Raw genomic sequence first — 27,973 nt, 5'->3', positions numbered from 1 at the left:
CCGCAAAGTTTTTTGCAAAAATTACGCAATTTTTTTTTTGATAATTCAATTTTCTATAACCAATCAGATCGAGAGACACATTGAAAATGGCTCCTATGATAACTGCAGGGCTTACCATGTGGGGTAAGCCCAACTACAGGGATAAGAATAACCATGGCCTTACCAACAAGCTGCTGAAAATTAAAGCCACAGAAAAGATTGAGAAATAAGATAAATAATGATAAATAAAGATATAACCTGTACAAGATACAATTCAATTGTCCTATAACATTTAATTTATTAAAATTGAACTGGTTAAGTTAAAAAAAAATATTTAATTTTGGACAAAATTTGTTATAAAAAAAGCAATAGGCAAAAAACATGCTCTTGCGTTACCTAGGCAAAATGTTACCCTAGGCAAAATGTTACTAGGCAAACTTGAACTAGGCAAAAAGTTACCTCGGCAAAATGTTACCTAGGCAAATGTGAACTAGGCAAAATGTGACTAAGCAAAATGTGACTAGGCAAATTGTGACTAGGCAAAATGTAGCTGAGCCGTAATAACAACATAAAACTACACCTAAGAATACTTATATGTCGTCTTATTTTTCCTCTGGGTCATTGAATTCAAGAAAAGTTAGTAGTTTTAAAAAATGTACAATTATTTCTTAATAATCATGCATTTGTATGAATAAATCTCCCCCTACATTACTTAAACATGCACTAATTCGTACTATTATGATTTCCGTTTAATCTTGTAACAAATGCTATTTTCTTTATAAATTATAATTCTTTATATATGAATGCATAATAAATTTGAAATTATCTTAATTTTTCTTTAACATAAAACGCTAGGTAAGAAAAAAGAATGTCTCATATTTTTATATTTTAATAAACTGGGTAGGATGTTGAATTACTCTTTTTTTGGGGATTATTCAGGGTTACCCACGTACAGAATGAGACTGTAAAGACGAACTGAAATTCTTATTAGATGATGATCCAATTATTTAAAGGTAGTTGAACTGAGTAAGCAGTGTTTTGGAAAACTACTTTCGTATTCATTTGAGACATATTAAACTTTTTAAAGATTTGTAAATCCTGAGTTTGAGCGCAAATTCGACGTTCAAAACTCCTACTTTGGGGGTGGATACGTTTTCAGAATTAGTTTTTTTAATTATTAAATAACGACGACATAAAGGGTAAAAAGGTTCTACAATAAACTACAGACGTCATGTATAGGAACATATTCAAAAAAAAAATAATCTTATTATCGGAAAGAAGTAATCTTGTTCAATTATTAGTTTCTATTTTCTCATTATTCTGGTTTCTCATTATTCACAAAGATTTTCTCCAGATTTTCTAGAATTATTATTAAAAAGACGGCATTTGAAGAATTTGAAGATATCTGCCAATAAATTCAAAGAAAATAAGAAATTCAATATTATAATGAAAACGAAATAATCGATTTTAGCATTGATTTATTGACAAATTTCTTTTTTGAAAATATAACTTTGAAGTATCGACCAATTTTTTTATTAATGGTTATAAAGTTTTTAAAGCTGCATGTTTTATACGTTAAGGGATTGTAAAGGAAAAGTGAAATGGGGTATAGGCTGAAACCTACGTATCTTATGAGTTGATCGCAACATAAGAGTTCTATCTAATGTTTTACTTCAGAAATGTTGTAAAGGGGTTTGTTGTTTAGTATTGCTTTCACTACGAGAAATCGCCTGTTTAGATATAAGATATAAGATATATAAGATATAAAAGTCCAAACTTTTATTCAAAAAAAAGTTTTCGCCGTGGATATTCATTTTAAAACGAATTTTAAAGATATTCTATTTTCTTACATGGAGGCGTCCATTTTTTTAAACATGTATTTCTTGAATTATTTCAAATTATTTCAAAATCAATGGGAAAACATGAGCTATTCTATCTATTCTTTATATATAATTTGCTTGTCTGTCTTGTCTGTCCGTTTGTATCCATTCAACGTCAAAACGGCTGAATTCTGAAAATCCACGAATTTTTTTTTTATAAAATCCGCGAAATTTTTTGTTGTTTTTGTTTTACAGTGTACACAAAGAAAACATGTTCACAAAAGAAATTGAAAATGGGCGTTTGCACCCCTATAAGACTAGTGCAAATAAATTTGTGCACTAAAATGGCAACAATTTATCCGTTATTCCTTATTATATTTAAGGAATAAGAATAACGGCTAAAACCAGTTCATTGGTTTCAAGTTTAATCTTCCTTCTCTTTTAGGTTATTTGCGTAGAATGCGTCAGTGTACGTTTATCTCAAGTTACGCAGGGGATACTCTATAGAAATGAAAGCTCTTCAATTCGTCCCGGTGATTATTTTTTATTTCAACATATTGATAGAATTATAAAGTTTTTTTTTAAAGAATGATTTTTAAACCCGAAAACCAATCCTTCGTTATTACGTTGTGATGTTAAGCTTTTAATTAGATATTGTTTTTTTGTATTTCCTATTTTATACTTTCTTGGTACGCTATTTTAGACAGATTTTGATTAGGATATCAATATATGACTGAAAATATCCAATATAAACAGGATGCAATGTGCTTCATTGTTGCTAGTTTTACGTAAATTAAATATTATTATTAATTATTAATTATTAATATTACTGTCTAATCCAATGAGGTTATAGTGTATAGGGTGATGATGTACGCTAATCCTTTACTAACTATATAGGCCATGAACTATACCGAGAGCGTACTGCATATGTGTTTAATATAAAGAGATTCTGGCCTAACCTATAGTACATATATCATTATTAGTAAACAAATGTAAGTGTACAGCACAGCTAACTGAGCACACAGGTAGGAAACTATCATCCCCCTTGGTCTAATCTCTTTGATAAAACAATTACTGATAAAAAAGACTAAATCTAAAATTGAATTTGCTTCTTGACCGATAAGTTGGAAATTATATTGATTTGTTTGTTTACAACAAAAAAACGTCGAAACAGTTGAATGAGTTTAATCGAACAGGCAAAATTGTTTCCTAGGACTGACCTATAAGAAGATGGTCGGTCAAGCGCTTTGAAGCCCTTTCTTATATTTTTATATTATGCATGGACATTAAGGCGTACACTGACCAATTTCAGAAAATATATGAGAGTGGTAACTTAGCAAAGCACCATGAAAGCCTAGTTTAAAATATATCATTAGAATTTTGTAAAAAAACGGTTTCTTAAAGGAATTAAGACATAATTATACTAAAACAAAAAAAAACTTTTAAACAAAGTTTGGTTCTGAAATTGGTTTATACGTAAATATAAACTTTAACATATTGCTAAAGAAAATTTCAGCCTTCAGGATAAGGTTATACAGGGTTTTCATTAAAAAAATTTGTCTTATGGGTTTTAGAAACTAGTTTTAAGGTACGTGAAGGTAACAAATCTTTTATTTCAATAATAAACATACTTTCTTTGTAAACATTGTAAAACAAAAACAACAAAACAATTCGCGGGTTTAATAAAAAAAATTTCGTGGATTTTCCAAAATTTTTAAAATGGAATTTTGTAAGAGGCAAATTCTTAAACCTTTCTTGGGTCCCGTGAGGTCCCACAAATAATTTGGGGCCGATTGATCCAGCCGTTTTGACGTTTATTAGATACAAACAAACAAACCCCCACCCAGACAAGCGAAGTATTTATAGAAGATAGATCAAGAGCAACAAATCTTAGAATATCTAAAAAATAGATAATAACGAAACCCAACTCTCTTTATTTGTTTATTGAAAACAACACCTGTAAACATTTGAAGAATTTTTCAGCTTTATTTCAGATAAAAGAAGTGAAAACTTTTTATGGGAGAAAAAGCGTTTTGTGGGATGGAAAATATTAAAAGAAAGGTTTAAAAGGTCTTATTTTGTATTTTTTCAACCTTACCAAAAATATAAATCCCTCTTTGCAACCTAATAGGGAAAGCCTTTGATCTAACTGAATTTATAAGTCAAAGATATAGGACATCAGTTGAAAATTCAGTTCCCATAATGTTACCATTTAAAAGTGGTCAGAGTAAATCAAATAAATAGTCTTAAACCCGACGTAAGTAAATCTACAGAGTATAGGAAAAAATGTATTTACAAGTAAAAAATTAACACTTAAAAATGATACTACTGTATACTAGACTCATGAAAACCGGAGCTCTATTTGGCGGATCTTCCGCCTATTCATTCGTCCTGATCAAGATCACCCTTGATATTGATAATCCGTCTTTAGTCCGTTGGATGAACCTAACTCTCTAATTCTCAGTTTAAACAATGGCATCTTTTTCCACGGAGAGCTGGCATTTCTCAACGGATAAATATCTCTACATGATACAGATGAGGAGACTTGTCACCCGGCTCACTGTTATCGTTTCCTACAGTTTATGTGTACAAGAAAGCTGTCTCTTCATGCTTACATCCTCTACCTGATCTTGGAACCTATGCACACTGCATGGGTTCCAAGATCTCACATAATTCATTCTACATTCGCCTCGCTTGTGAACCGGATCCCAACATTATGGTAGACCTCTTCTGTGTGCGGCGGAGGATTTACGGTATGGTTCAGGGTGGACATAGCCTAACAACTCAAGTAAAACTTCCGCCCTGGCTTTGTTATCTGTTTGCACAGGCATAGGCGGCTTACAAAAGGGCAAGGCAGCTAGAATTCTCTTTACTATGCACAGGGTCCAGAATACCCACTAGCAGGCGGTAATGAAACAACCAGTTGATACTACATAGTGGAGAACTTGCAGGACTTAATCCTGGTCGGATTCTAATCTATCCATCAACTCCCTGTATTGCTCTTGCGAAATTTGGAGTGCAAGGCTCTAGGGAGGAGGAGGTTAACAGCATCCTATTGGATGTGCATAGGAAATTATGGTGTTTATAATTTTCTTTTGGAATATCTGTATAACATAGCTTTTTTCCATTAATTCAACATTCTCTTTTGTACAGCTGTACTCATATACGTCTCTCTGTCTAAGAAAACATGGGCAGGGCTGCTGTTGGGTGGCATTATAAGCTAAAATCAAAGGGTTAAACTTTTCTCCCAATTGCATTCCCCATTTTCTAGTGTTGCTTTTTAAAGTTCTGTGAAATCTTTCGAAGGGATAGGAATTGTGTGATTATGGCGTCCCCACTTTTACTCTTACATTTAATGCTTTCATATTGTTACAATTACAGAGTTTCTAAACTTGCAGCCCGAGTCGGTCCTAATTGAGGATGAAGCACCATATAGAGGCCGACCCAGTGTTTCATGATCACTGAAGAAAATGTTTTAGCAGACTTATCAGGGATCGCTACAGCTGAGACGAACCTAGAAAATTAACACATCAATGTAAGAATATATTTATTTTTCTCTGGAGACAAGACATGCACAAGACATCAATGTCAACATTTTTTGCTAGATTTTCGAAAGGTTCAACATTTTTAAAATTGATTTCTTCTCTATGAAGACAACCTGCAAACTGTAAGACAAAAATGCTTGTGTCCTTTCTCCATCCATGAGCCAATAAAACACTTGTCTTACCTGTTGCATAGTTCGTTGCATGTGGATTTAACAGTTCTGCCAATATTCCAGGAAGCTGTGACTTTCGATCTCAATTTGACCCATTAAACATAATTTTTAGCTTTTTTCCAAAATACTTTTTTGTCGGCATATGTATTTTAAATGAAAAAGTATAGAATAAACAAATCCGTAAGTTAAAAGATTGTTGAATTATAGACCAAAACAGTGTTCATGTGCATGTACTGCTAAAAGTGCTGAAGTCGAGGTTCAAGGTTCGATCTCAAATTCATCCTCCAACAAATATAACAATTCTACTTTAATTGTCGAGGATTTTTTTGTTAACCTGCGCTGTTTTCTTACCTTGTACAGCTGTATCACATCACTATATAAACCTTCAAACTCGTTTGTGTCGATTTTTTTTTCATCGATCTTATTGAAGGCTCTTTAATTGGATTATATGAATTCCTTACGCTTAAAGATCCCTACTGTGTAAAAACTTTTACATTGTTAAATAAATATTATATTTTTCAATAATTCATTTTAATATTTTTATTTTTAAATATTTATATTTTTCAATAATTCATTTAAATCAGGTAGGGAGAGAATTCAATCTTGAAGGAAACAGTAATGAGATAATTGATTACTGTTAAAAAGTACGAGGTTACTAGCATAAAAGATATGAGACATTAATTTTCTTCTTATAAACACTTTATATATACTTCAAACCAACAGTAAATGTTCTAAGGGACAGATAGATGTAATTTCAATTTATCAACCCATTAAAGTCCTATCAACAACTGTACTATCTGAACATTTATCTGGGTAACAATGAGGAAGATATTGTCGTTATTTTAACTTAAAAAGTGATTAATTCTGTAAATTATGCTCATTGTCTTTCCACTAATCACTTTTATGGACTACGGTCAAATTAAATATTTCAAGATAGAAAACACTAAAGTTGTTTCCTTGTTTTGTTTTTAAATAACTATATTTAATCCATTAAATTGCTAAGATAATCATTTGACACAGAAAGAAACAAGTTTACAGTTGCAGGAAATTATTCAAGGCAGTATAAATTCCATACAGTCGTCTCTGAAGTCTCATTCAGTGAAACCCTTAATAACTAATTCAGACTTAAAGGGACTAAAATTCATTCAGTGAAACCCTTAATAACTAATTCAGCGGAAGAATTTATCAAATGTCGTCTTGGCAATTTTTCAAAGAGTTTTTTTTATACTATATTACGTAAATTTCAGTATTTGCGAAAATAAATAAATAGCCAAGAATATGCGGGAACAGTTTTAAAGAGTTCCATATAATCATTTAATTAAAAAACTAAATATCTGCAACATTCCATTATCAGAAAGTGAAGAATACGACATTTGATGAATTTTTTCGATGTATTCGTTATTAAGGGTTTCACTGTACTATGAGAGTAATCCTGCATGTTTCTATGTATTCTGATTCTTAAATTATGAATTAAATTATTAAATTCTGGGTCACCCTTCATGTATGATAACATTCTTTATCTTTAACTTTTTTAAAGTAATTTTCATATCGTATTAATATTCAAATAGTTCATTCTTAAATTCTTAAATGTGATTGCAGATTGCAGGTTGTTACATAATCCAAAAAATCTTTCGGAAAATGTTTTTTATCTAAAGAATGTAAAAAAAAAAAAAAATTTAATTTCTTATTTTCAATGACATTGACAAGATTTCAATATTTTTCGTATACATATATTTCATAACGCTATATGGAAACCCAGCTTTGTATGGAGTCTTTAAAAGTCAACCCACTCACTTTAGAATTTTTAAACCAGTCTAAATACACTATGATTTAAAGTTTGCAAGCTCTCATGCCAAAAGTTATGAGAATTTTGCCAATTATTTCTTAAAAACTAAAGCTAAAAAGTTTTGAAGTGGTCATGTTTAGGGCTACACAATAGTTAATTGATTTGGAGCGGTAAAATCAAAGCCAAAGGCGTTGCGACACTTCAAAGTCGACCCTGTCTTGTAAATTGATGCAACTTTTCATATCATACTGAATCTACATGAGTAAGAACATTTCCGTGATTATCGAGTTCCTAAATTTGAGGCAAATCGGTTCCTAAGTTTTTCATCTCTATGTTGATATTTACAAAAAAAACTTTCCAAGAAATAAGAATTGATTTATAAAAATATTAATCTTCAGAATTATGGCTTCAAAATCAAAAGAAAATGCTGCGGAAGAATTAAAACCAACAGAGGAGAAAGGATGTGGTAAATTTTAAGAATCTTGATTGATAAAAGTTTTTTTTAATTAAAAAAGTTGGATTTTTTGTTTTAACGAATTCCATTTAGGTCAACGTTTCATGAGTATTTTTGGAGAGTGCGAACTATCTAAGAATTTAATACGAAGAAATAAAAACTCAATTTACTGGATACCATTTAGGTACAGTTTCAACTGTAATATTCTCCCTCCAACCCCTCCCATCCTACCACCCCCCAACTAAATAAATTGATTTAAGACTTAACGGTGTTAAAAAAAACACTTAACACTTTTTTCTCTCACAGGCTTAAAATTGTTATGTGATCATAATAAAATTTATATCACAATATCTCTAAGGCGACGTTAGGACTACATCATTACATGGTTAAAAAATTATCGGATTGGGTCAACACTCACGTGGATTTAATGGTTCTGTCAATATTCCAGAAAGCTGTGACTTTCGATCACAATTTCTCCTATTAAACATAATTTTTCAGCCTTCTTTCTTAAATACTTTTTTGCCGGCATATACGTTTTGAATAAAAAGTATTTTACAAACAAATCCAGAAGTTTAAAGATTATTAAAATAAAAACCAAAACGCGTATGATTTCAAATAGAAGAAACCGATTGCTTCTAACTCTGGTAAGTCCGAGGTGCACAGCTCTGATTGAATGCTTTTTATCTCTTGGGAAAAGATTTGAGCAGCCTACCCAACCCGGCTGTTATTTCATATTCTCACCACACTGGTTTAGATGATAGAGATTTTCACATTTCTTCCTTGCAACCTTGTTTTTTGCCATGGCCCAAATATTCTCAATTACAGGCCAGACATTACTTCGTGGTTATTGTCAGGTGTATCTTAACCCAAACTTTAATTTAATCTTTTGATGACAGCAAAAGAGGCTGGTTGTGGTAGCTGTTTACAAGTTTACAAGTTACAAGTTACAAGCTGGGCCCTCGCGGACCAAGTTAGATTTGATTTACACAAGGAAAAGCTTTAGGATTGAATTAGGTATATTCATCTTTGCAATAAAATATGGTTCAATCAGCTTACAGTAATGTTCCCCGGCAGCTGTTCTCCTTTTTAATGGAGAAGTGAAGGAACTGGCTCTGCATTTGCCTGTAAATGGTGGGTTACAGTATCCTCCAAGGCTCCAAATTGGTATTTGGTCATATTAGCTCCACCCTCAACTTGTAATCTGTTAACTAACAAAGCTTTAAAGAGTTTTAGGCTTATACAGAACACCTTTAAATAGATTTTTGTCATTTAAGCAAGTTCTGAACCTCCTTCAGCTTTGTCAATGCATTCTTTTTTGCAGGTAGGCTGATCAGTTTTAACCCTAAGAGATATAGAGCATTTATTTAATGCAGTGTTGACCAAATTCAATAATTTTTTTAAGGATGTAGTCCTAACATCCTATAGACATTGTGATTTTAATTTCATTATGATTATTTTAAGTTATAAGGAATGAGCATAAAGCCTATAGTTGACCCAGCACGACATGCTACGTTTAGAGTGCCATCTCATGGCCACTTGTTGCATGTAATACCCATTCAGGGGTTAAGTTTTACAACTACAAAATACTGCAATTTTAAACATATAACAAAACATTTTTGAATTCAGTCTATTTTTGAAGATTTTGTGTTTCGTATTCAAAGGATCAATAAATATCCCTGAATACAGATGTTTGCTGATTGGTGTGTACAGTAATTGTACACAATAGAAAATGCTATGCAAGGATGTAATAATGCAAGGATGTAATAATGCAAGGAAAGTTATTTCAGAAGTGTACACATCTTTTGTCTTTTGTACTGCAGTGTACTGTCTCTGGGCGGTAATGTAAACACAAGACGGATGTCGAAGCCTGAAATGGGATCCATCTTTCACATAAAAAAATCGATGAAATATTCTGGTCATAGGAAACTATTATGTGAATTATCAAAATTTTCAAAATTTAATGCTTTTAACATCCTCGGATACTAAACGAACACTGATACATCTATTCTTGTTTACAAATTCCGCCCAAAGAGAACTGGTTTCAATATGTACGCAGAGTATACACGACCGCAATAAACTTTCCTTGCCTTACATTCTTGATGCTATGGAAAATATCGCATATGATTAGGGTTGTTAATCGTTTTTGTAAACGATCGTTAAACGATCGTTTTTTGTTTCGTTTTCAAAAACGATCGTTTCGTTTTCGGAAAAAAACGATCGTTTTTAAAAAAGACCCACCGTTTTGAACTTTTAGAAAACGAATAGCGATCGTTCTCATTTAATAAAAACAACTTTGTTTTTAAAACTTTTGTCAAGGTTTGTTGATGCAATACTACGGGGGATCTCACAAGTTGTTTTCGTTTCAAATCCTATATCAGGAGCATTAATTCTATCAGGTTAACAATTATAATATTTTTCCTTTCTTACCAAATTACCAAATCTAAATTAACAAACAATCAAAACTATATTTTCTTTCATTAATTAATTCTAATAATCCATGTTGTTTCATAGGTGTTTCACAGTCTATGTACACGATACTTATAGCAAAGAGAATAGAATATATATTAGAGGGGAATTTAGAGAATCTCTCGGTATGAATTTTTTCAGTCCCTTTCAGCCTGAAAGGAAGTTCAAAGTGTACAAATCATGTAAATGTTCACAAATTATATGCAGTAGAGTACATTAATACAGTATTTTCCATAGACTATCCATTTCAATTTCGAATTTTTTACAGCTTTTAAATAAACTTTATAAAATGAATTAGGTGAATAAAAAACATCATTTGATTTATAGTTATAACGGAAAATCATTGTTTGTAAAGTGAAAGGCATAGAGTCTTTGTGAAATGATCATTAGTCAATTATGAAACCAGCCTATTTCATAATTTGGTTTTCTTTTAATATTAATTTTAGATTTTCTATAAAATGATGTTCCAGGGCCCAAAAGGTTATATAGCGCAAAAATGTGGAGTACGCCAGAGCCCGAAAATTAAAAGAGTATCGTTGAACGAAACTCCAGAGTTTCCTTTTTGGAGTCTTATCATTTGTGTAGATTTTTATTTAAGAGATTCGAAAAAATGGTAAAATATGAAGAAACTAAATAAAATGATATTTCAAAACAAAAATATTGATATCTACAAAACTGGGTAAACCCATTTGTGAAACCCGGGTTCCAAAACTGGTTTTCATAATGATACCCTGTCTTAAGTTTTGGGCTCTGCAGTATGGAAACAGTACAACAAAATGGCCGTTTTACACTTTTTCTAGTAAATTCCACTCTAATATATATTATTATATATTAGTGGAATTATTGTAATCTTTGCAATTTCTCTGTACTAGAAATAATTTTAATGATTTCACTTATGACACCCATACCTCTGGCCGGACTTTTTATCCCAATTGTTTTAGCTAAAAGAGTACTTAACAGAAATTACGATTAAAATATATGTGCACATTCAACAGTTTTGGAAACATTTTGGTTAATCTTTAAATTTTAAGGCATGTCATTCAAAGAAAATATGAAAAATTAAGCATAACTCTAAATCCAAGCTATAGTTGATGAATTTTCAGTAAGAAATATCAAATTCGTTTATTTCACTTGTTTCGATTTTTTCTTTCAATTTAAATTTTGTTTAAGGAATCTATTTGGGAGGAATCGTAATTGGGCATGGTACTCTTGCCTGTACAGTTGGTGCTCTTCTATCCGCTTTATATTTCAAACAACCATCAGGAAAATTATTCAATTTTATTTTAAGAACCTCTCCCCNCCGGATACAGTTTTTAATGTCAGTTCAAGCATAATATTGTTGAGCATGAAACTCTCAAAAATCTTTTTGTTTAGATTTTAAAGTAAAAGTTAGAAAACTATGGAAGAATACAGAACTAGCTTTCTGAAATAAAATTTCTTGCTCCATGGAAATGAAACCCGGGTTTCAAAACAATACTCTGTTTTATCTATTGGGCTCTGCTGCTCTTTTTACTGATATTTTGAAACATTTTCGGTAAATTTCGTTTAAAAAAGGATAGAATCGATACATTTTAGTTAAAAAACAAAGATAAATAATTGATAAATTCTGCTTAAAGGACAAATTCCTTAACTTCACATGTCTTTACTTATACTTTTCATATGGTTTTTTTTAACGGAACATTTGTTAACAATTTAAAATAACCTTGAAAAATGTGTTATCGTAGATGCAGTGTACTTTCAAGTAAATACTGATCCAGAAATATTTAAATTGAATTTGTTTGTTTTAGATGCAATACAGGTATAATGAAGAAGGAAAAAAGGTCAAAGTCTGAGGGGAAAAAAATTAGATTGCATTTATTATAAAGGAATTATATTGAACACTTGCCGACACACTTTAATTTTTTCATCTTTTTATCTTTCGCAACCTGATACCCATTGTTATTTCAAAATATATATCTTTGAAACCAGATGTCCTTTCTGATTTGAAACCATAAATTCTGGCATGTATTTAAAACCAAACTTTCAAATATTGAAGGTTTACACCATTAGGTTGAAAAATTAGAGTTTGTGACAAGGGTTCAGTTCATGAAAATAATGTGATTTAAAGGAATCAATAAAAAACTCTCCACCCTCAGCCCGTGGAAAATAATAAACAGCAAACAAAGACAGAAAGCTCAGAACATTCCCATGGTTCTACCGAGTTTCCCCTTATTAGTTTTAGCCAAATCGGTCTAGATGTTCGCTTCGCATTCTATGATGGACATACAAACAAACAAGCACCAAAATAGAGATTACTATTACAATAACAGTTAATGATTAACATTAAAATTATTGTCATTATTTACATAGTAGATACTAGATGATAATGAGTTTTCATGTAAATATGAGATTATGTATCTATTCTTTGATCTCTACGTCAAACTGAAATATCTAAAGAAAATTGTTACAGTAATCCAGTTGAAACATCTATATTTAAAAAATGTGGTCTGCCACCGGTCCTTCAAAATTAAAGGAGATATACATGCGGGTCCATATGTCTACTACTCAGGGTCACTTGAAATTGCACTTCCCTGAAAGAAGTTTATATCTTGAAAATCATTTTTGTTATTCACGTCTTGTCATTTATGATCTATTCACATTTGAATCGTCTCTTAAATCCCCTAAATCCCCTGCGTAGGATGGGTTGACCCAGTTTAATGGTGTACTGGTTGGTTCAGTTACTTTTTCACTTTACCCGGCAATATTTGGAGGAGTTCTTGATCTTAGGTAAATACAGAAACAATTTGAAACTAGTTTTTCTTTATTTTTCTTTCATAAATGTAATATTTCTTATAATAATGCTAAGATGTTGGCAAAAACTTTAAGTTTACTAGCTTTTTAAAGATTATTAATTAGTATCTGAAGTGCCCGGTGTAGTCTGTGGAACAATTAAAAAATCGAATTTTGAAAGAAAAATTTTTGTTTTTGAAAGAAAAAAAAACATACGTACTAGAGTACTCAACAATTCTCTCAAAAAATGTAGGCCAATTCGGTCCAGCCGTTTAGCCAGCTATAGCTAACACATACAAGATATAAATACAAACAAATAAGCAAAGAGTTTTATTATATAGAAGATGTGCAATGTACATGCTAAGTAATAAATTACTATAGAAGTATAAATATGAAAAAAGTATATTTAATGAAAAATGACAAAGTAAAATATTTAAGGATACAAATCCGATAAAAGCGAACTTTATAATATACTTCAAAGAAAAAAGAAACGTAAAGAAAGTATTTTGCATGCGATGCTATGAGGCACAATAAGTAAATTGTACAGTGTACTGAATCACTCGACAAATTGCTTTCCATAGTTAATTTTTAAATCTATAGATAGGCTTTAACTATTACTGCAAAGCTCAGTTTTGTTTTCTTAATGCCAAGCTACCATTAGTTTTTATATAGTCAAAATTGAAACTTTTATCTTAAGAATAAAAAAATAATCAAGATTTATAATATTTAGTTTTCCATATCTTGATAAAGAATGCTATTATTTAGAAGTTGGTCAATAACTGTGTTGGGTTCAGTGATATCTGTTCCTATACAGGTTGCACTAGTCGGGCTTCTGCAAGGAGTAAAAGCATCCTTCAAGAATCTCCTAGAGAAGGTAATTTTATTAATTGGGCATAATTTTTCCAGACGATTTTAAAACTTTGATTTTATTTTAATCTCTAGGTGGGGGGATGACATGCAGTTTGCCCCCCCCTCCCCACCCAATAGTGGGGCATTTGCTTAAAAAAATCTTTATTTACAGAATTAAAATACTAACGATTTTCTCAATTTTTTGTAAAGCGAATGAGTAGTTGTTCGTCTAGGGTTCTGATAATGCTTAGGAGTAAAGGAAGAATTACCAAGTCCATCAAGAACATCCTCAAACAGAAACTGAGTGTAACCCCAGAAGAATCATCTGAATAAATATTTACAGAAGGGGTTGAAGAACATACAAGCAGTCCTATCTAACATCTCGTAGGGTAGGGGGTCACACTTCTTTACAAATGGCCATGTTTAATTTTATCATTTATAATAAAATGTGCAATAGTAATAGTATCCTTAGTTATCCTAGTGCAGCTTTTAGGTACTTACTTCCCACTTCTGTAACTGTTTTGTTTCAGAGTATGGAGTACCTAAGTTCACCTTAACCTTAAATTATCAGCTTCTGATAATATTTAGAAGGAAAGTAAGGAGTATGGAGTACCTGGGTTCACCTAACCCTTAAATTATCAGCTTCTGATAATATTTAGAAGGAAAGTAAGGAGTATGGAGTACCTGGGTTCACCTTAACCTTAAATATATCAGCTTCTGGTGATGTTTAGAAGGAAGGAGTATGGAGTACCTGGGTTCACCTTACCCTTAAATATATCAGCTTCTTATAATGTTTAGAAGGAAAGTAAGGAGTATGGAGTACCTGGGTTTACCTAACCCTTAAATATATCAGCTTCTGATAATGGTTAGGAGGAAAGGAAGGAGTATGTAGTGCCTGGATTCACCTTACCATTTAATATATCAGCTTCTGATAAGTTTAGGAGGAAAAGAAGTAGTATGGAGTACCTGGGTTTACCCTACCATTTAATATATTAGCTTCTGATAAGTTTAGGAGGAAAGGAAGTAGTATGGAGTACCTGAGTTCACCCTACCCTTCAATTTATCAGCGTCTGATAGTATTTAGGAGGAAAGGAAGGACTATGGAGTACCTGGGTCCACCCTACCATTGAAAATATCAGCGTCTGATAATATTTAGGAGGAAAGAAAATAGTATGGAGTACCTGGGTCCACCCTACCCTTGAAAATATCAGCGTCTGTTAATGTATAAGAGGAAATAAAGGAGTATGGAGTACCCGGGTTCTCTTTAACATCCAATATATCAGCTTCTAATATTATTTAGGAGGAGAGGAAGGAGTATGGAGTACCTGGGTTCACCTTACCATTCAATTTAACAGCTTGTATGGTGATGTCCCTTCTACTTGCCACACATCAGGTAAATGAACGTTCATGATTGGACAATACAGTTAAGTCAGTTTTAATTTTGAAATAATGTGGGGGGGGGGGCTAATTTCACTGTTTTATACAATTTTATATAAGTAGTAAGTACCTTTTTTTAAAGATTATTTAAACATTCTTTTTTGATTCCTTAATAATATTAAATGTTTGTTTTGATATAAAAACCAATTATCTAGCACAGAAAAAAACTTTATCAAACAAAAAACATAAAGATGTTCAATGAATTCTTCAAAAAAAAATTTCTCATAAATAACTTTTTAACTGAAAAACAAGATACAAATTAGTTATCTTATATTTCTATGAGGGGAAAATTTACAAAATAGAAAAGATGTCTCTTTGGCCCGACATTTTTGTATTTTTTTCCTTGACTGAAGTTGTACTTTGAATGGTAGCCAGCGGTGTCAAATAAGTTTTTTTTATGTGGGGCTAAAATTTTCATTCTAGAGTTTTGAAAACTGTAAATATTTAATATTACAATTAAAACATATTTATTTTTAATTATTTTCAAACAAAAAATATGATTTTGTTATTTTAGACTTGTGATAGTAGACTTTTAATTTTAAGGTTTTATCAAAGACGAGAGTTTGAATTATGAATGTGAAAAAAGCATGACATCGGAAAAAAATGTTTATATTTTCTGAAAAATAGCCCCAAAAATGAATAAGAGGAGCAATCATTGAGATTATAAACAAAGAGCATACAAATGCCATGAAACTGGTAGCAAAGTTGTTGTAGTAAAGAATTTCATTGCAAAATTGATAAAATATCTTTTGAAAGTTCTCAGTTTACTTACTTTTTAATTGTATTCAAAATCCACACTCCACAGTACAACGAAATCTAGTTTTTGTATTTCCTTGGATTTCTTTGATGTGTGCGAATTAAATGTTTACGCCAATTAATGTTATAAGGAAGAAAGCTAATTTAAAAGTTATTCTCATTGTTAAAATATAAGTGATGACAAGGGGAAATTCTTTAGTGATTGCCATTAATATATTTTTGTTTAATGCTTGTCGAATTTTACACCCATTTTCAATGTAAAAATCTTTTTTTTTCAATTTAAAACATTATAAGTTTTTTTGCCCCTTGAATCTATTTCGGTACAAAACCTGCCCATTAAATGCAAAAACAGTCTATGAAAGCAATTAGTGAATCAAAATACCATGTCCGGAGAAACAGCACCTCTTTAAACCCATGATTTTCTAATCAACAAATTTTTCAGGATTCTTTAGACACAAGCTCACAAAATCCTAATAAAAACTCCACAGCTGAAATTGTTCCTTCTAGTGAGGACTCCCTTCTTGCATCAGATGTAATAGTGGGAGTTGTAAAGTCAATGGGCCAGGTTTGTATTGAAGTGGTTAAGTTAATGTGCCAGGTTTGTGATGGAGTTGTTAATTCAATGGGCCAGGTTTCTATAGAGTTGTAAAGTCATTTGATGGCCGGGTTTGTATTGAAGTGTTTAAGTTATTATACCAGGTTTGTGATGGAGTTGTTAATTCAATGGGCCAGGTTTCTATAGAGTTGTAAAGTCATTGGGCCAGGTTCGTATTGAAGTGTTTAAGTTAATGTCCCGGGTTTGTGATGGAGTTGTTAATTCAATGGGCCAGGTTTCTATAGAGTTGTAAAGTCATTGGGCCGGGTTTGTATTGAAGTGTTTAAGTTATTATACCAGGTTTGTGATGGAGTTGTTAATTCAATGGGCCAGGTTTCTATAGAGTTGTTAAGTCATTGGGCCAGGTTTGTATTGAAGTGTTTAAGTTAATGTCCCAGGTTTGTGATGGAGTTGTTAATTCAATGGGTCAGGTTTCTATAGAGTTGTTAAGTCATTGGGCCAGGTTTGTATTGGAGTTGTTAAGTCAATGGGGCAGGTTAGTATTGGAGTTGTTAAGTCGATGGGCCAGGTTTGTATAGAGGTGTTGAGTCAATTGGCCAGGTTGTATTGAAGTTGTTCAGTTAATTAGCCAGGTTTATTTTTGAGTGTTTAAGTCAATGGGCCAATTTTGTATTGGAGTGGTTAAGACAATGGGCCAATTTTGTTTAGAGTTGTTAAGTCCTTGGGCCAGGTTTGTATTAACGTATTTAAGTCCATGGGCCAAGTTTGTGTTGAAGTTGCTAAGTCAGTGGGTCAGGTTTGTATTGGAGTGTTTAAGTCAATGGACCAGGTTTGTATTGGAGTTGTTAAGTCAGTGGGCCAGGTTTGTATTGGAGTGTTTAAGTCAATGGGCCAAGTTTGCAGAAACAAAGTGAATTGTGATTATTTGTTTATATTATCATGTGCTTTGTGTTTAAGTAAAAATATTAAGAAAAATATGAATATCTTATCAGCGGCTTAGTACCAAAATATAAATGTGTAGGTGTATGCTGTCAATACTCTGCCAGGTTCCCTGTTAATGTTGTTAGGAGTCTTCATCTATTCACCTCTTTTGGCATTTATAGAGCTTTCAGGAGCCTGTCTTGGAACTTTACTAGGTAGGACGCTTTATTCAAAATATCAATAATTCTTTACACATACATTTAATCATTGCTAATTTTAAACTGGATTACCAATACAAATAAAGATTAAAATGGAAACCTTAATTAGAACATGAACACAAGCTTACATAGACAAATATACATATACAAATAAAGACGAATATACTAAAACCCAAATATCAAATTAAATTACTTCCCAACTATCAAAAACCATGGGAGTTACATATCCAAGTATCAAGAAGTTACATCCCCAAATATCAAAGAGTTATAGTCCAAAATATCTAGGAGTTTTACCTCAAATATCGAGAAGTTATATACCAAAATATCAAGGAGTTTTAACCCAAATATTAAGGAGTTACATACCGAAATATCAAGAATTTACATGCCCAAATATCAAGGAGTTACATATATCAAGGAGTAACATACCAAAATATCAAGGAGTTACATGTTGCAAAATATCAAGAAGTTGCATACCAAAATATCAAGGAGTTACATACCAAAATATCAAGGAGTTACACAGCAAAATATCAAGGAGTTACACAGCAAAATATCAAGGAGTTACATGTTGCAAAATATCAAGGAGTTACTTACCAAAATATTAAGGAGTTACATAGCAAAATATCAAGGAGTTACACACCAAAATATCAAGGAGTTACATACCAAAATATCAAGGAGTTACATGTTGCAAAATATCAAGGAGTTACATAATAAAATATCAAGGAGTTACATGTTGTAAAATATAAAGGAGTTACATACCAAAATATCAAGGAGTTAAATGTTGCAAAATATCAAGGAGTTACATAATAAAATATCAAGGAGTTACATGTTGTAAAATATAAAGGAGTTACATACCAAAATATCAAGGAGTTGCACACCAAAATATCAAGGGGTTACATGTTGCAAAATATCTAGGAGTTACATAATAAAATATCAAGGAGTTACATGTTGTAAAATATCAAGGAGTTGCATACCAAAATATCAAGAAGTTACATGTGCCAAAATATGAAGGTGTTAAATGCTAAAATATCAAGAAGATGCATGCCAAAATATGAAAACATTACAGTCCAAAATATGAAGATGTTAAATGCAAAAAATCAAGAAGATACATGCCAAAATTTGAAAGAGTTTATATGGAACCAAGGATATCAGAATGATAAAAGAAAATTCAACCTTCAGTTGCTGGAAAGAAATCAATTATTAACTTTTTAGTATTCAAGTATTTATTGTTATTGTTACAAGAATAGTTGGCTGATTACATGGTTTCTTAAATGTATTTTATGATAAATACAATTATAAATATTGGTGTAGAACAGGAACAATTCTAATTATTAAGAATGTGTTAAATATATTAATATTTTATTCATTACCATGCATCAATTTAAAATAAAAATAACTCAACATTTAAATTGTATGCATCTAAAATCAAATTTAAAAAGTGGAAAATATGTTTTCAAAATTATCATAAAAACTTTTAATGGAAAAAGAAATTCCCAGTTAGTTTTAATGAATGTTTTTAAAAATAGTTGTGTTATTAGTTTTAAAAATATGAAAACTAGAAGAGGGAAAGTCTTTAAAAAATTTAAATTCATATAGATCATTTTGCAAGAATATTTTTGGTGTCTTCTTGTAAGGTGAAAGATAATGACTTTCTTTTTATAGATATTTACTTAACAACCAGTCAACCCGTTGAAATTGGATTAAAAAGGGGTTACTGCACTTCAATAATGAACATTCAACAGCTATGTCGTATGTCTTTTCAATTAATTTCTTCAGGACTTCTCATTTACCAGTTGATGGTAGCATTTATCAAATACAATTCAAATCCTACTGTAGTTACAACTTCTGTGAAAAATATAGAAAATGTGACATCTCCAACTATCATGATTTGTCCGCTTGATCAAGCTGATTGGTCTGCAGCTCGCAGCATTGGCTACTCATCCAGATCTGACTTTTTTCTTGGAAGACCTGATTCAACTGATAAATATTTATCCTGGGGAGGTACTGAAACTCTAGAATTTGATGTTGTGAAGAGAAGGGTTTATATTGCAAACTTTGATTTGATTAGTGTCGATTCAGGGTTAACAATCGACCGATTCATTCTTCCCAATGGAAATTGTAAAGAAGTTAGACATGGCAACTTAAGTCTTTTAACAGTGAAAAGTAAAAGTGCCAATGTTCACATCTTAATTACTGATCCTGCCAAAACTTTAAATTACAAAGTTTCCACATTATCAATGACTGGAGATGAATTGAAACTGTTTCAAGATGGCAATAACACTGTCAATACTTTCTTTGACTTTTTTGTAGAAATGGAACAAGTATTACTAGATTCTTCTAAGCCTGGTCAGGATTGCACTAATTATGGAGAAGGAAAGAAGTATGAATCCTTATCACACTGCCTTGAGATGACTCTAAATAAACAAATACAGACTGAGATAGGCTGCAATATACCTTGGATGTCGGCTACTAACAGTTGCATTGGAATCATTGACAAGTTTTACACACCAACCACATTGGAAATGCTGAATAAGTTTAGACTGGAACTCTTGATAAATCTTGATCCTGTTGGTGATGTCTGTAAAGTTCCTTGTTTGAGCACGAAGATAAATGTAAGGAAACTTAGCTATGATAAATCTGTTCTTGGAGATTCATCTCAAATTCAAATTAGATTTCATCCGACTGTCAAAGTAACAGAAAGTGTATCTGAATATGATGAATGGGCCTTGACAGTTGAAATTGGTAGTGCTCTTGGTCTTTGGCTTGGATTCTCTGCTTTAGAAATCTTTGACTTTGTATTTGATATGATTAAGAGAATAGTTCAAGTCTGTTTAAAGATGCAGCCCAAATGATTTAGCAAATTATATATGATCAAGGTTTTTAATTCTCTCTTAGACAGAATTTTTAATTTGTATCTTCTAGATTCTGCAAATTCTATAAAGAGAGTATACCTACTTAATATATAAATTTTATAGAAAGATGTAATTTTCTTATCTGAAATAAATTAAACCCAATTTTTGTAACACAGTTTAAACTTTTACTATGCAGATGCAACTCCTGTATCACTAAATATAGTTGCCAAGTTTTCAATAAAATTTAGTTAAAGAATTAATTTTCTTTATAATCTTCCTATGTTTAAACCTTTTAAACCTCTTTGATACTTGGAACTCAAAGTAAAATTTCAAAAACCTACAAAAAAAGAAAAAAGAGAAAAAAGAAAATTGAACAGGAAAGATGGTAGGGAACTCTCTGATGATAAGCTCTACACCATAAATTTTTATTTTCCCGTTGGCGAAAGGAGACATCATTTGAGAGAGCGCTGTGAGATGTCCATCCCCCCCCCCCCCTCCATTTCACCTACACTTTACCTAAACTTCACTCTGAACAAAAAATATCCAGGAATATGTGTTTGATGAAGCTGAATCAGCAAGCACTGCATTAACCTTCAATCAGCTTGTTGAGTCAGGCATTTTTGAGTTAGGCAATAAAACAGAAAATGAAAACTACAATGGAGGAGAGAGTCCCAACAAAACTAGTTTTGACAAATTTAATTTTCTTTCAAAATTATCAGAATCAGGGACAGTCACCAGAAGAAAAAGAAAAAGGAATGAGAGAAACGAAGATAAGAAGAAAAATCAAATAAAAAAAATTCTGTTAAACGATGTTTAGTTCAATTGATATGACACCAGAAATAAAACCATGACACATTGATTGGTTGAATTTAAAACTTCTTTCTTGGATATCAAATGTGCATTAAAATAATCTTGGGTTTAGTAAAACCAGGAGTTCAAGCATTAATCTTGATATCCATCATTCTTAAGTTTTCAGCTCAGGTTGAATAAAGATAAAGGGATTCAAAAGTTTTAAAATTTGAGTTTGTGATTAAGACTTAATTTCTTTATTAAAATAGAGTAAGAAGTTACAAAATTCAGTTAGATTATTTTCATATTTACTTTAACTATATCAGTTCAAAAACTGGGAACTTTATTATCATATTTACATAACAAAAATGCTATGGCAAAACAGTATTCAGTTTTTATTATTTTCAATAAAGGCTTATATATACATTATAATAAGTAAGAAAGTTAATGTTTTCAAACGGTGAACTTTAACTGATTTCCAACTATCAACTGTAAATTTCTTACTAAAATTTTTAACTTTTAAAACTCGTTACAATTAAGGGTGTTAACTTTCTTATCCAACTGCTAATAAATATAGACAGTACAGATAGAGATGAGCATGTTCAGCTTTCTTTTTAATTTCTTCTTTTATCATTTGTAAATGACCTATTTCATTCGTTTTTTTGTCTTTACTACAGAATTATCGTTCAGTTTCATATTTTAGTTTTCTTTTGTTCAGTGAGATCGTTCATTTAGAAAAATTGTTCTTTAAATAGTTTGTTCAAAAACAAAAACTTTCGTTTTTTCAAAAAGTTTGCTCAAAATAATAATTTGTTCAGTAAAAAACTATCATTTTTTTTTCTTCAAAAGTTCAATTAATAGCGGTCTGACTGGTCCATAAAATGCAAATTGTGATCGGTAACCATTTTAAACTGTTTATTTTTTCCTTCGTTTTTGAAAAACTATCTTTTTTATTTCTTTAAATGGTCCATGCGTCGTACGTTAATTGTTTGTTAATTTTTCTGAATGCCTCCATCGTTCACGAAAAATTTCATTTGTTTACAAAAATTGCACTCGTCCACAAACATGATGCTCATCTCACAGAAACTATACAGAATTCGATGCTATCTGAAAAAAAAAGAATTACACAACTCTTGTTCCGTGCAATTGATCGTAAAAAGATTTGAAGCCAACCACAAACTTATTTGTTAAGGATTGTACCTGAACCCTGGTTATCCTGGTGATGTATATGCTGGTATCTGGGGATACTGTGCTCTTCTAACTGCTGGAGCAACTGGGGGGTTCTTTGCTATACTTACTCCTAGAGCTGTGCCTTTAGGTGTTACCTCTATCTTTAACTATTTATTATTTTACTTGGATTTTATCTTGCGCGCATTTGCGAGCTACTTAATTCCCCGCAATTCCGAGCAATTCTGCACAATTCCACGCAACGGAATTCCGATTGGAAACCTTAAAATGCCAGTTATGTATTATTCCCAACACTTTAATAAAAAATTATTGGGGAGATTGTGAACATTTTGACCGAAATAATTTGTTTCGGCATCAACAATTATTCTATAAAAATATTTGCTTTCAAAGACAACCCTCTAAATAGTTGTAGCTTTTGTTTTAAATGAATTAATTGAAAATAAGTTTTACTATGTGCGTCATAAGTTCGACTTTGTAAACAAATTAACAAAGAGTTCTCTAAATAGTGTAAAACCCTATATTTAGAAGAAGATGACTGAATACTTTGTAAAATGTTAATTTCCAAGCTTATAAATGATCAAATACCGTGGAAAATAAATCGAGTATGTATTTTTTCTTAAAACCAAATCAGCGACTTAATCGGTGAAGCTAGGCTGTTTGATGACTGTTCTGCGTAGTTTGAGGGAGGAGGTGTAGAGGCGCCATGAGCCCTGCAAAAATGACCTCCGAGCCCCCAGATTTACAAAATGACTTCCAGGTCCCGCTAAACCGTCTCCGTGCAGCTTGCTACCTCTCCACGCCCCGCATTTTGGTCTCCAATAAAAAATATTTGGCTTTTCCATCCTCTAAAAACCTTTTCTTCGAAAAATCTCAACATACTAAAATAGTTTATAATGATACATAAACAATTTGTATTAAAAAATCCATTTTAATTGAGATTAAAGGTTTTAATATGTTTTTCTAAATTTCTCAAATTCCTTTAATTGTGAAGATTTATTGCAGTCGAATCAAACTATATCAGGGGCAATTCACAAAAGAAAATATGCGAAATACTTGAATTTTTGCTTTTATTGTATGCTTTAGAAAACATTGAAGAATTATTTTTTAAAAGTTGAGAACAAGCTTAAAAATAGTCTAAATATCTATAACATGCTATACTAACAGGACTGGGCATCCAGGGCAGCGTCATGTTCTGCTCTTAAGTTTTACATACTATTAAATTGGGCTGAAAAATAGTTAAAATCAGGGGAATTAGGGCCATGTAAATAAAAATTGATACATGGGGGGGGGGCGCAAAAACTTGTATATTAAAGCATTTTTATAATTAAATTTAATTCTAAGGGCTCAATAGAGTTAATATAATCTTCAAATCTTGATGTGTTCAAAGATATTAAAGTCGTTTTTAAAGGTCATCTTTTACAGTACACATACTAGTTTTATGTACACTTTTTACAATAAAACAACTTAGGATCAATTGAATGAATTAAAATTTAAAATTAGTCGATTAAACGATTCTTTAAACTATTGCGGAGTCTACTGTAAAGATATATATTTGATTTTTGATTGGTTAAGGTAAACAAAAAATAAGAACAGCAAGTGGAGATCATTCTGTAAATCTGGAGGCTTGAAGGTCATTTTTGCGGGACTCATGGCGCCTCTGAACCCCCTCCCTCGTAGTTCAGGGCTAATTATTTATCTTCACAAAAAAAATCTTGTATACATTTTTATTCCGAAACATAAAAAGTGATTAGTGAACTCTTAATAAATAATATTTAAGGCGAAATTTTTTAATTCCTCCGTTGTCTATTTTTATATGGGTTTAACTGTTTTACGTATAAAAATTAGTAGGGCAATAAATGTTCTTTTGCAGTTATCCTTGCAATATCAACAACTGCAGCTCTTCAGAAGACTATTCAACCCTTTCTACAGGTTCGATGAAAACTAAAAAATACCTGCTGCCTTTTATCATAGATTAATAACAATACAGAGTAAACACTAGATTTGGGTGTTTTTCGTTTACAATACCCTGGGGCAGAAGCCCAAATGAGTTAAGCGCATGCTCTCTTACTGTATTGTCATTCAATGTGGCATGCGCGTAACTCCTTTCTAGTGTTCTATCTGTATTGTTATTAATATATGCCTTTTATATTAAGAATTGTGCAATTACATTGGCACATATGAATTTGAAACCTGTTCTCTTAAGTATTGTTTGCTAAATGATTCTTTTTACCAAAATTTGTGTAGAATCGTTGTCGTTAATGGACAATTATTTTTCTTTTCTTAAAACAAATAGAGACTTATTTCTAATTGTTACAAAATATTTATGATTTGAATATGAAGATTGGAGGTTTGCCTGTGTTCACTTTTCCCTTTGTTCTGACTAGCTGGGTCTTCTTGCTGGTAACTACAGATAATGGTGTTCTATACAGGTAAATTTAAGCAGATTTTAACTCTGAGGACAAAAAATGGGGGGGGGGGGGGGGTTGAAAACATCCCTCTTCAACTCATTTATATCAGACAAAAAAGCTCAATTGGGATGGGGTTAAAAAGTTTGCATAAATTGTAAACTTAAGTGGTTTCTCACAAAATTAAATAAAATCTTCAAATAAAATTGTAAACGTATTTAATTATCTTTAATTAATATGGTTTTAATAACCTATGAAAATTAACATTAAGGTGTACTTTTCATCATGCTCATAACAGTATTTCTAAACAGAAAATTTCGGGATCGTACTACCCTTGTCCCACATACATATTTTTATCAATAATAGGACGACTTTAAAGTGTCCTTAATTTAACCTCATCAACTCGCTTATACTTTTTTGTATCAAAGTACACTTTAAAGCTATAAAGCATCTTGTTTTCTGCTTTAGCTTTTAAAAAGTAAATTCCGTATTTTCTGAACAATCTGATATATATGTGACTAAGCAAACATATAAAAATGGAAATAATAAATTTTAATATTTTTTTAGGACTGACAACCCGACTGTTCCAGAGAGAAATATAAAGGTAATTTGTTTAGATGGACGGGGCACGTAAATCTGCCCCTTTAGTAAAAGTAAATTTGGCCTATATGTAGCGTAAAATCTGACCACGCCAACCTATGTTGCACCGGCTAGTCCTGTCCATAGAGCTAGGTACAGTACAAACTAAGACCGGAAAGGTTGACCCGGCTCGGAAATTCAAATGTACTACGGCTGCCCGTGGAGGAAATATAACTTTAATGCTATGAATTCATACTAAAATATAACGTTTAAAAATGTAATAGATAAAAAAGTATCGGACCAAAAATATTGACAACCAAAAATCTAATGTTTTTTTTTACTAACAACACATCCTTTTGACAAAAAACCTTATCATTTTTGACCAATAATGAACCCTTTTGGCATGCAATGAATAAAATAATTTTTCACCAAAAATATAACTATTTTTGTAAATGAAAATATAAAAATGTGATGTAACCTCCTTTCTGAGAGGAAAGAAGTGACCTGAGAGAGATAAAAAAGATTTAATTTTTATTGCAATTTTTCTTCAATCTTTACAAGAATTTCATTCCTAATTTCTGAAACATAACAATTATCATATCAAAACTTATAGGAAACTTTTCTTTTAGAAACGCATGATAATGCTTCGGTTATTAATGAATAGTATTATTTTAAAAAATGTCTGCCAAATTTCATTATTTCTAAAAAGCTAACTCGGCATTGTATTTCTTGGAAAAAATTTTATTTAATAACACAAAAAAAATTGAAAACGTTATATTTTTGTTTAAAAAATTGTTATACATAGTTTCGTTTTATAAAATGGTTTTATAAGTTCAGATTATAAACAAATTATTTCTTTCTTTTAGATTTGGATGGATACAGTGACAGAATCTAGAAAATTAAAAATTCCTGATTTTATCCAAAAAATACGTTCAAATAAAATAGAAGATGCAGCCTGAACAAATCCTTGTAAAGTATTTCTCACACATGATAATATAAATTACAAATATTTTTTCCTCCTTTATTATCTGAACCTGATATAAGTATTATTTAATTATAGTCGTACATGAACAAGAAATGTGCTCTATTTTTACTAATCTATTCGTGAATTTAATTACATTTCTGTAATGAGATACTTAACAAATGTACTGTAATAACCAGCTAATAATTCAATGGAATAGGAAGACAACATAAAAGCAATACTTAAGTTTGTTTGATGTTGTTACTAGACACTTATTAAATCACGAATTTAATAAATGGGTCTGTTTAAACTTCCCAATTGCTGTGTCTAATGCTCATATTGGGCTTTTTAAAGTTTTGACCTTATTCTAAAAGTCATTTTTCTATTGCTGTGTTTTCTGGTTCTCATTGTAGGTGGACCTATAGTTGTTCTCTCATTTAAAATACAGGATGAGACTGTACGCATTTAAGATGCAGGGTTACCCACAAAGAAGGAGACCGGATGGATGCAGATATTGGGTATTTGTTCAGTGTTCGTTCTTTTCTTTCAAGGCTTCCTATAATGCTGCCATGCAGTAAGCTTGTTTTTTCTTCGCTAAGTTGCTTGATACATTTACTTTCCAGAAAACCAAAAAAAAAATATTCAAGTTATATTTAAGAGTTTCATCATACCCATGTTTACGTTATTTTGTGGTTGCTTTACAATCTATAGTTCGAAAATGCAAGAAATCTTTTCAGCATCGGTGTCCATTAAGTTCAAACCATATTCATTTTTAAGCTAAAGGCACTGATTCCTCCTTTATGATTGAAAATAGCTTCTCTTCGCTGTTTTGAATAATACGAGCTTTGGGTTTCTCGCCATGAAAACTATTCCACTAGAAATTGATCTTTATTCTCACTAAATCCAGATTTTAGGTTCCAAGAGAATGTAGATCATGTAGATCAGGATGAAGGTTTAGAACCACTGAGAATTCAGTATTCGGATATCTGTCTAGTATACTATTATATAGTACAGGCCCAGGTATGGCCCTGTGAGATAAGACATAATGAAACATTTAACAAAGTTTAATTTTATAGTTGAATTTTATGTTTAAAACTTAATATCGTTGAGTAAAGATCAAAACCATTTATAACTTTAAATTAATGATAGATATGTACAAAAATATTGTATCCTGAAGGATGCGAAAGTACGAAACAAGTTTCAGGGCGTACGAGAGCATTTGTGTAGGGGGGGGGGCGGGGCAAAAAAATTGTGCCCCCCCCCCTTGGCAACATTGGCCCCCCCTTGGCAACATTGTGCCCCCCCTCCTTAAAAAACCCCTTTTTGAAAAAATATTGATTTCTTTTTTAACTATGTTAATTATGTAATTTTCTTAAGGGGGGGGGGGCACAAAACCAGGCAATCCCTTTTAATACTGTGGTGTAAACTTCAAGGAATGAAAAATAGAAAAATATAGATGGAAACATAAAAAAAAAT

General features: G+C 31.5%; 1 protein-coding gene across 4 annotated transcripts; it reads left to right on the top strand.

The window, feature by feature from the left end:
• The first annotated feature begins 894 nt into the window (after positions 1 to 894).
• On the top strand, positions 895 to 26,549 carry LOC111699257 (urea transporter 2). Of its 4 annotated transcripts, none has more exons than XM_023469871.1 (18): positions 895 to 992; positions 2,245 to 2,332; positions 5,198 to 5,334; positions 7,699 to 7,766; positions 7,848 to 7,938; positions 10,071 to 10,150; positions 11,391 to 11,483; positions 12,008 to 12,018; positions 12,898 to 12,986; positions 13,755 to 13,863; positions 15,139 to 15,231; positions 16,474 to 16,596; positions 17,609 to 17,723; positions 22,557 to 22,682; positions 24,423 to 24,481; positions 24,893 to 24,981; positions 25,525 to 25,561; positions 26,403 to 26,549. In XM_023469871.1, exons 4-18 carry the CDS (start codon positions 7,703 to 7,705, stop codon positions 26,493 to 26,495), a joined length of 1,272 nt encoding a protein of 423 aa, XP_023325639.1. In that variant the 5' UTR covers positions 895 to 992; positions 2,245 to 2,332; positions 5,198 to 5,334; positions 7,699 to 7,702; the 3' UTR covers positions 26,496 to 26,549. The 4 variants fall into 4 exon arrangements, with proteins under 4 accessions (XP_023325639.1, XP_023325637.1, XP_023325641.1 ...); XM_023469869.1 differs by having other exon boundaries at positions 5,181 to 5,334; XM_023469873.1 differs by lacking the exon at positions 5,198 to 5,334.
• The last annotated feature ends 1,424 nt before the right edge of the window (positions 26,550 to 27,973 follow it).

Source organism: Eurytemora carolleeae, unplaced genomic scaffold (genome assembly GCF_000591075.1).
Source record: "Eurytemora carolleeae unplaced genomic scaffold, Eaff_2.0 scaffold269, whole genome shotgun sequence".
Taxonomy (NCBI): domain Eukaryota; kingdom Metazoa; phylum Arthropoda; class Copepoda; order Calanoida; family Temoridae; genus Eurytemora; species Eurytemora carolleeae.
Note: the sequence above shows the minus strand (reverse complement) of the source record. Positions and strands in the feature narration are given on the sequence as shown.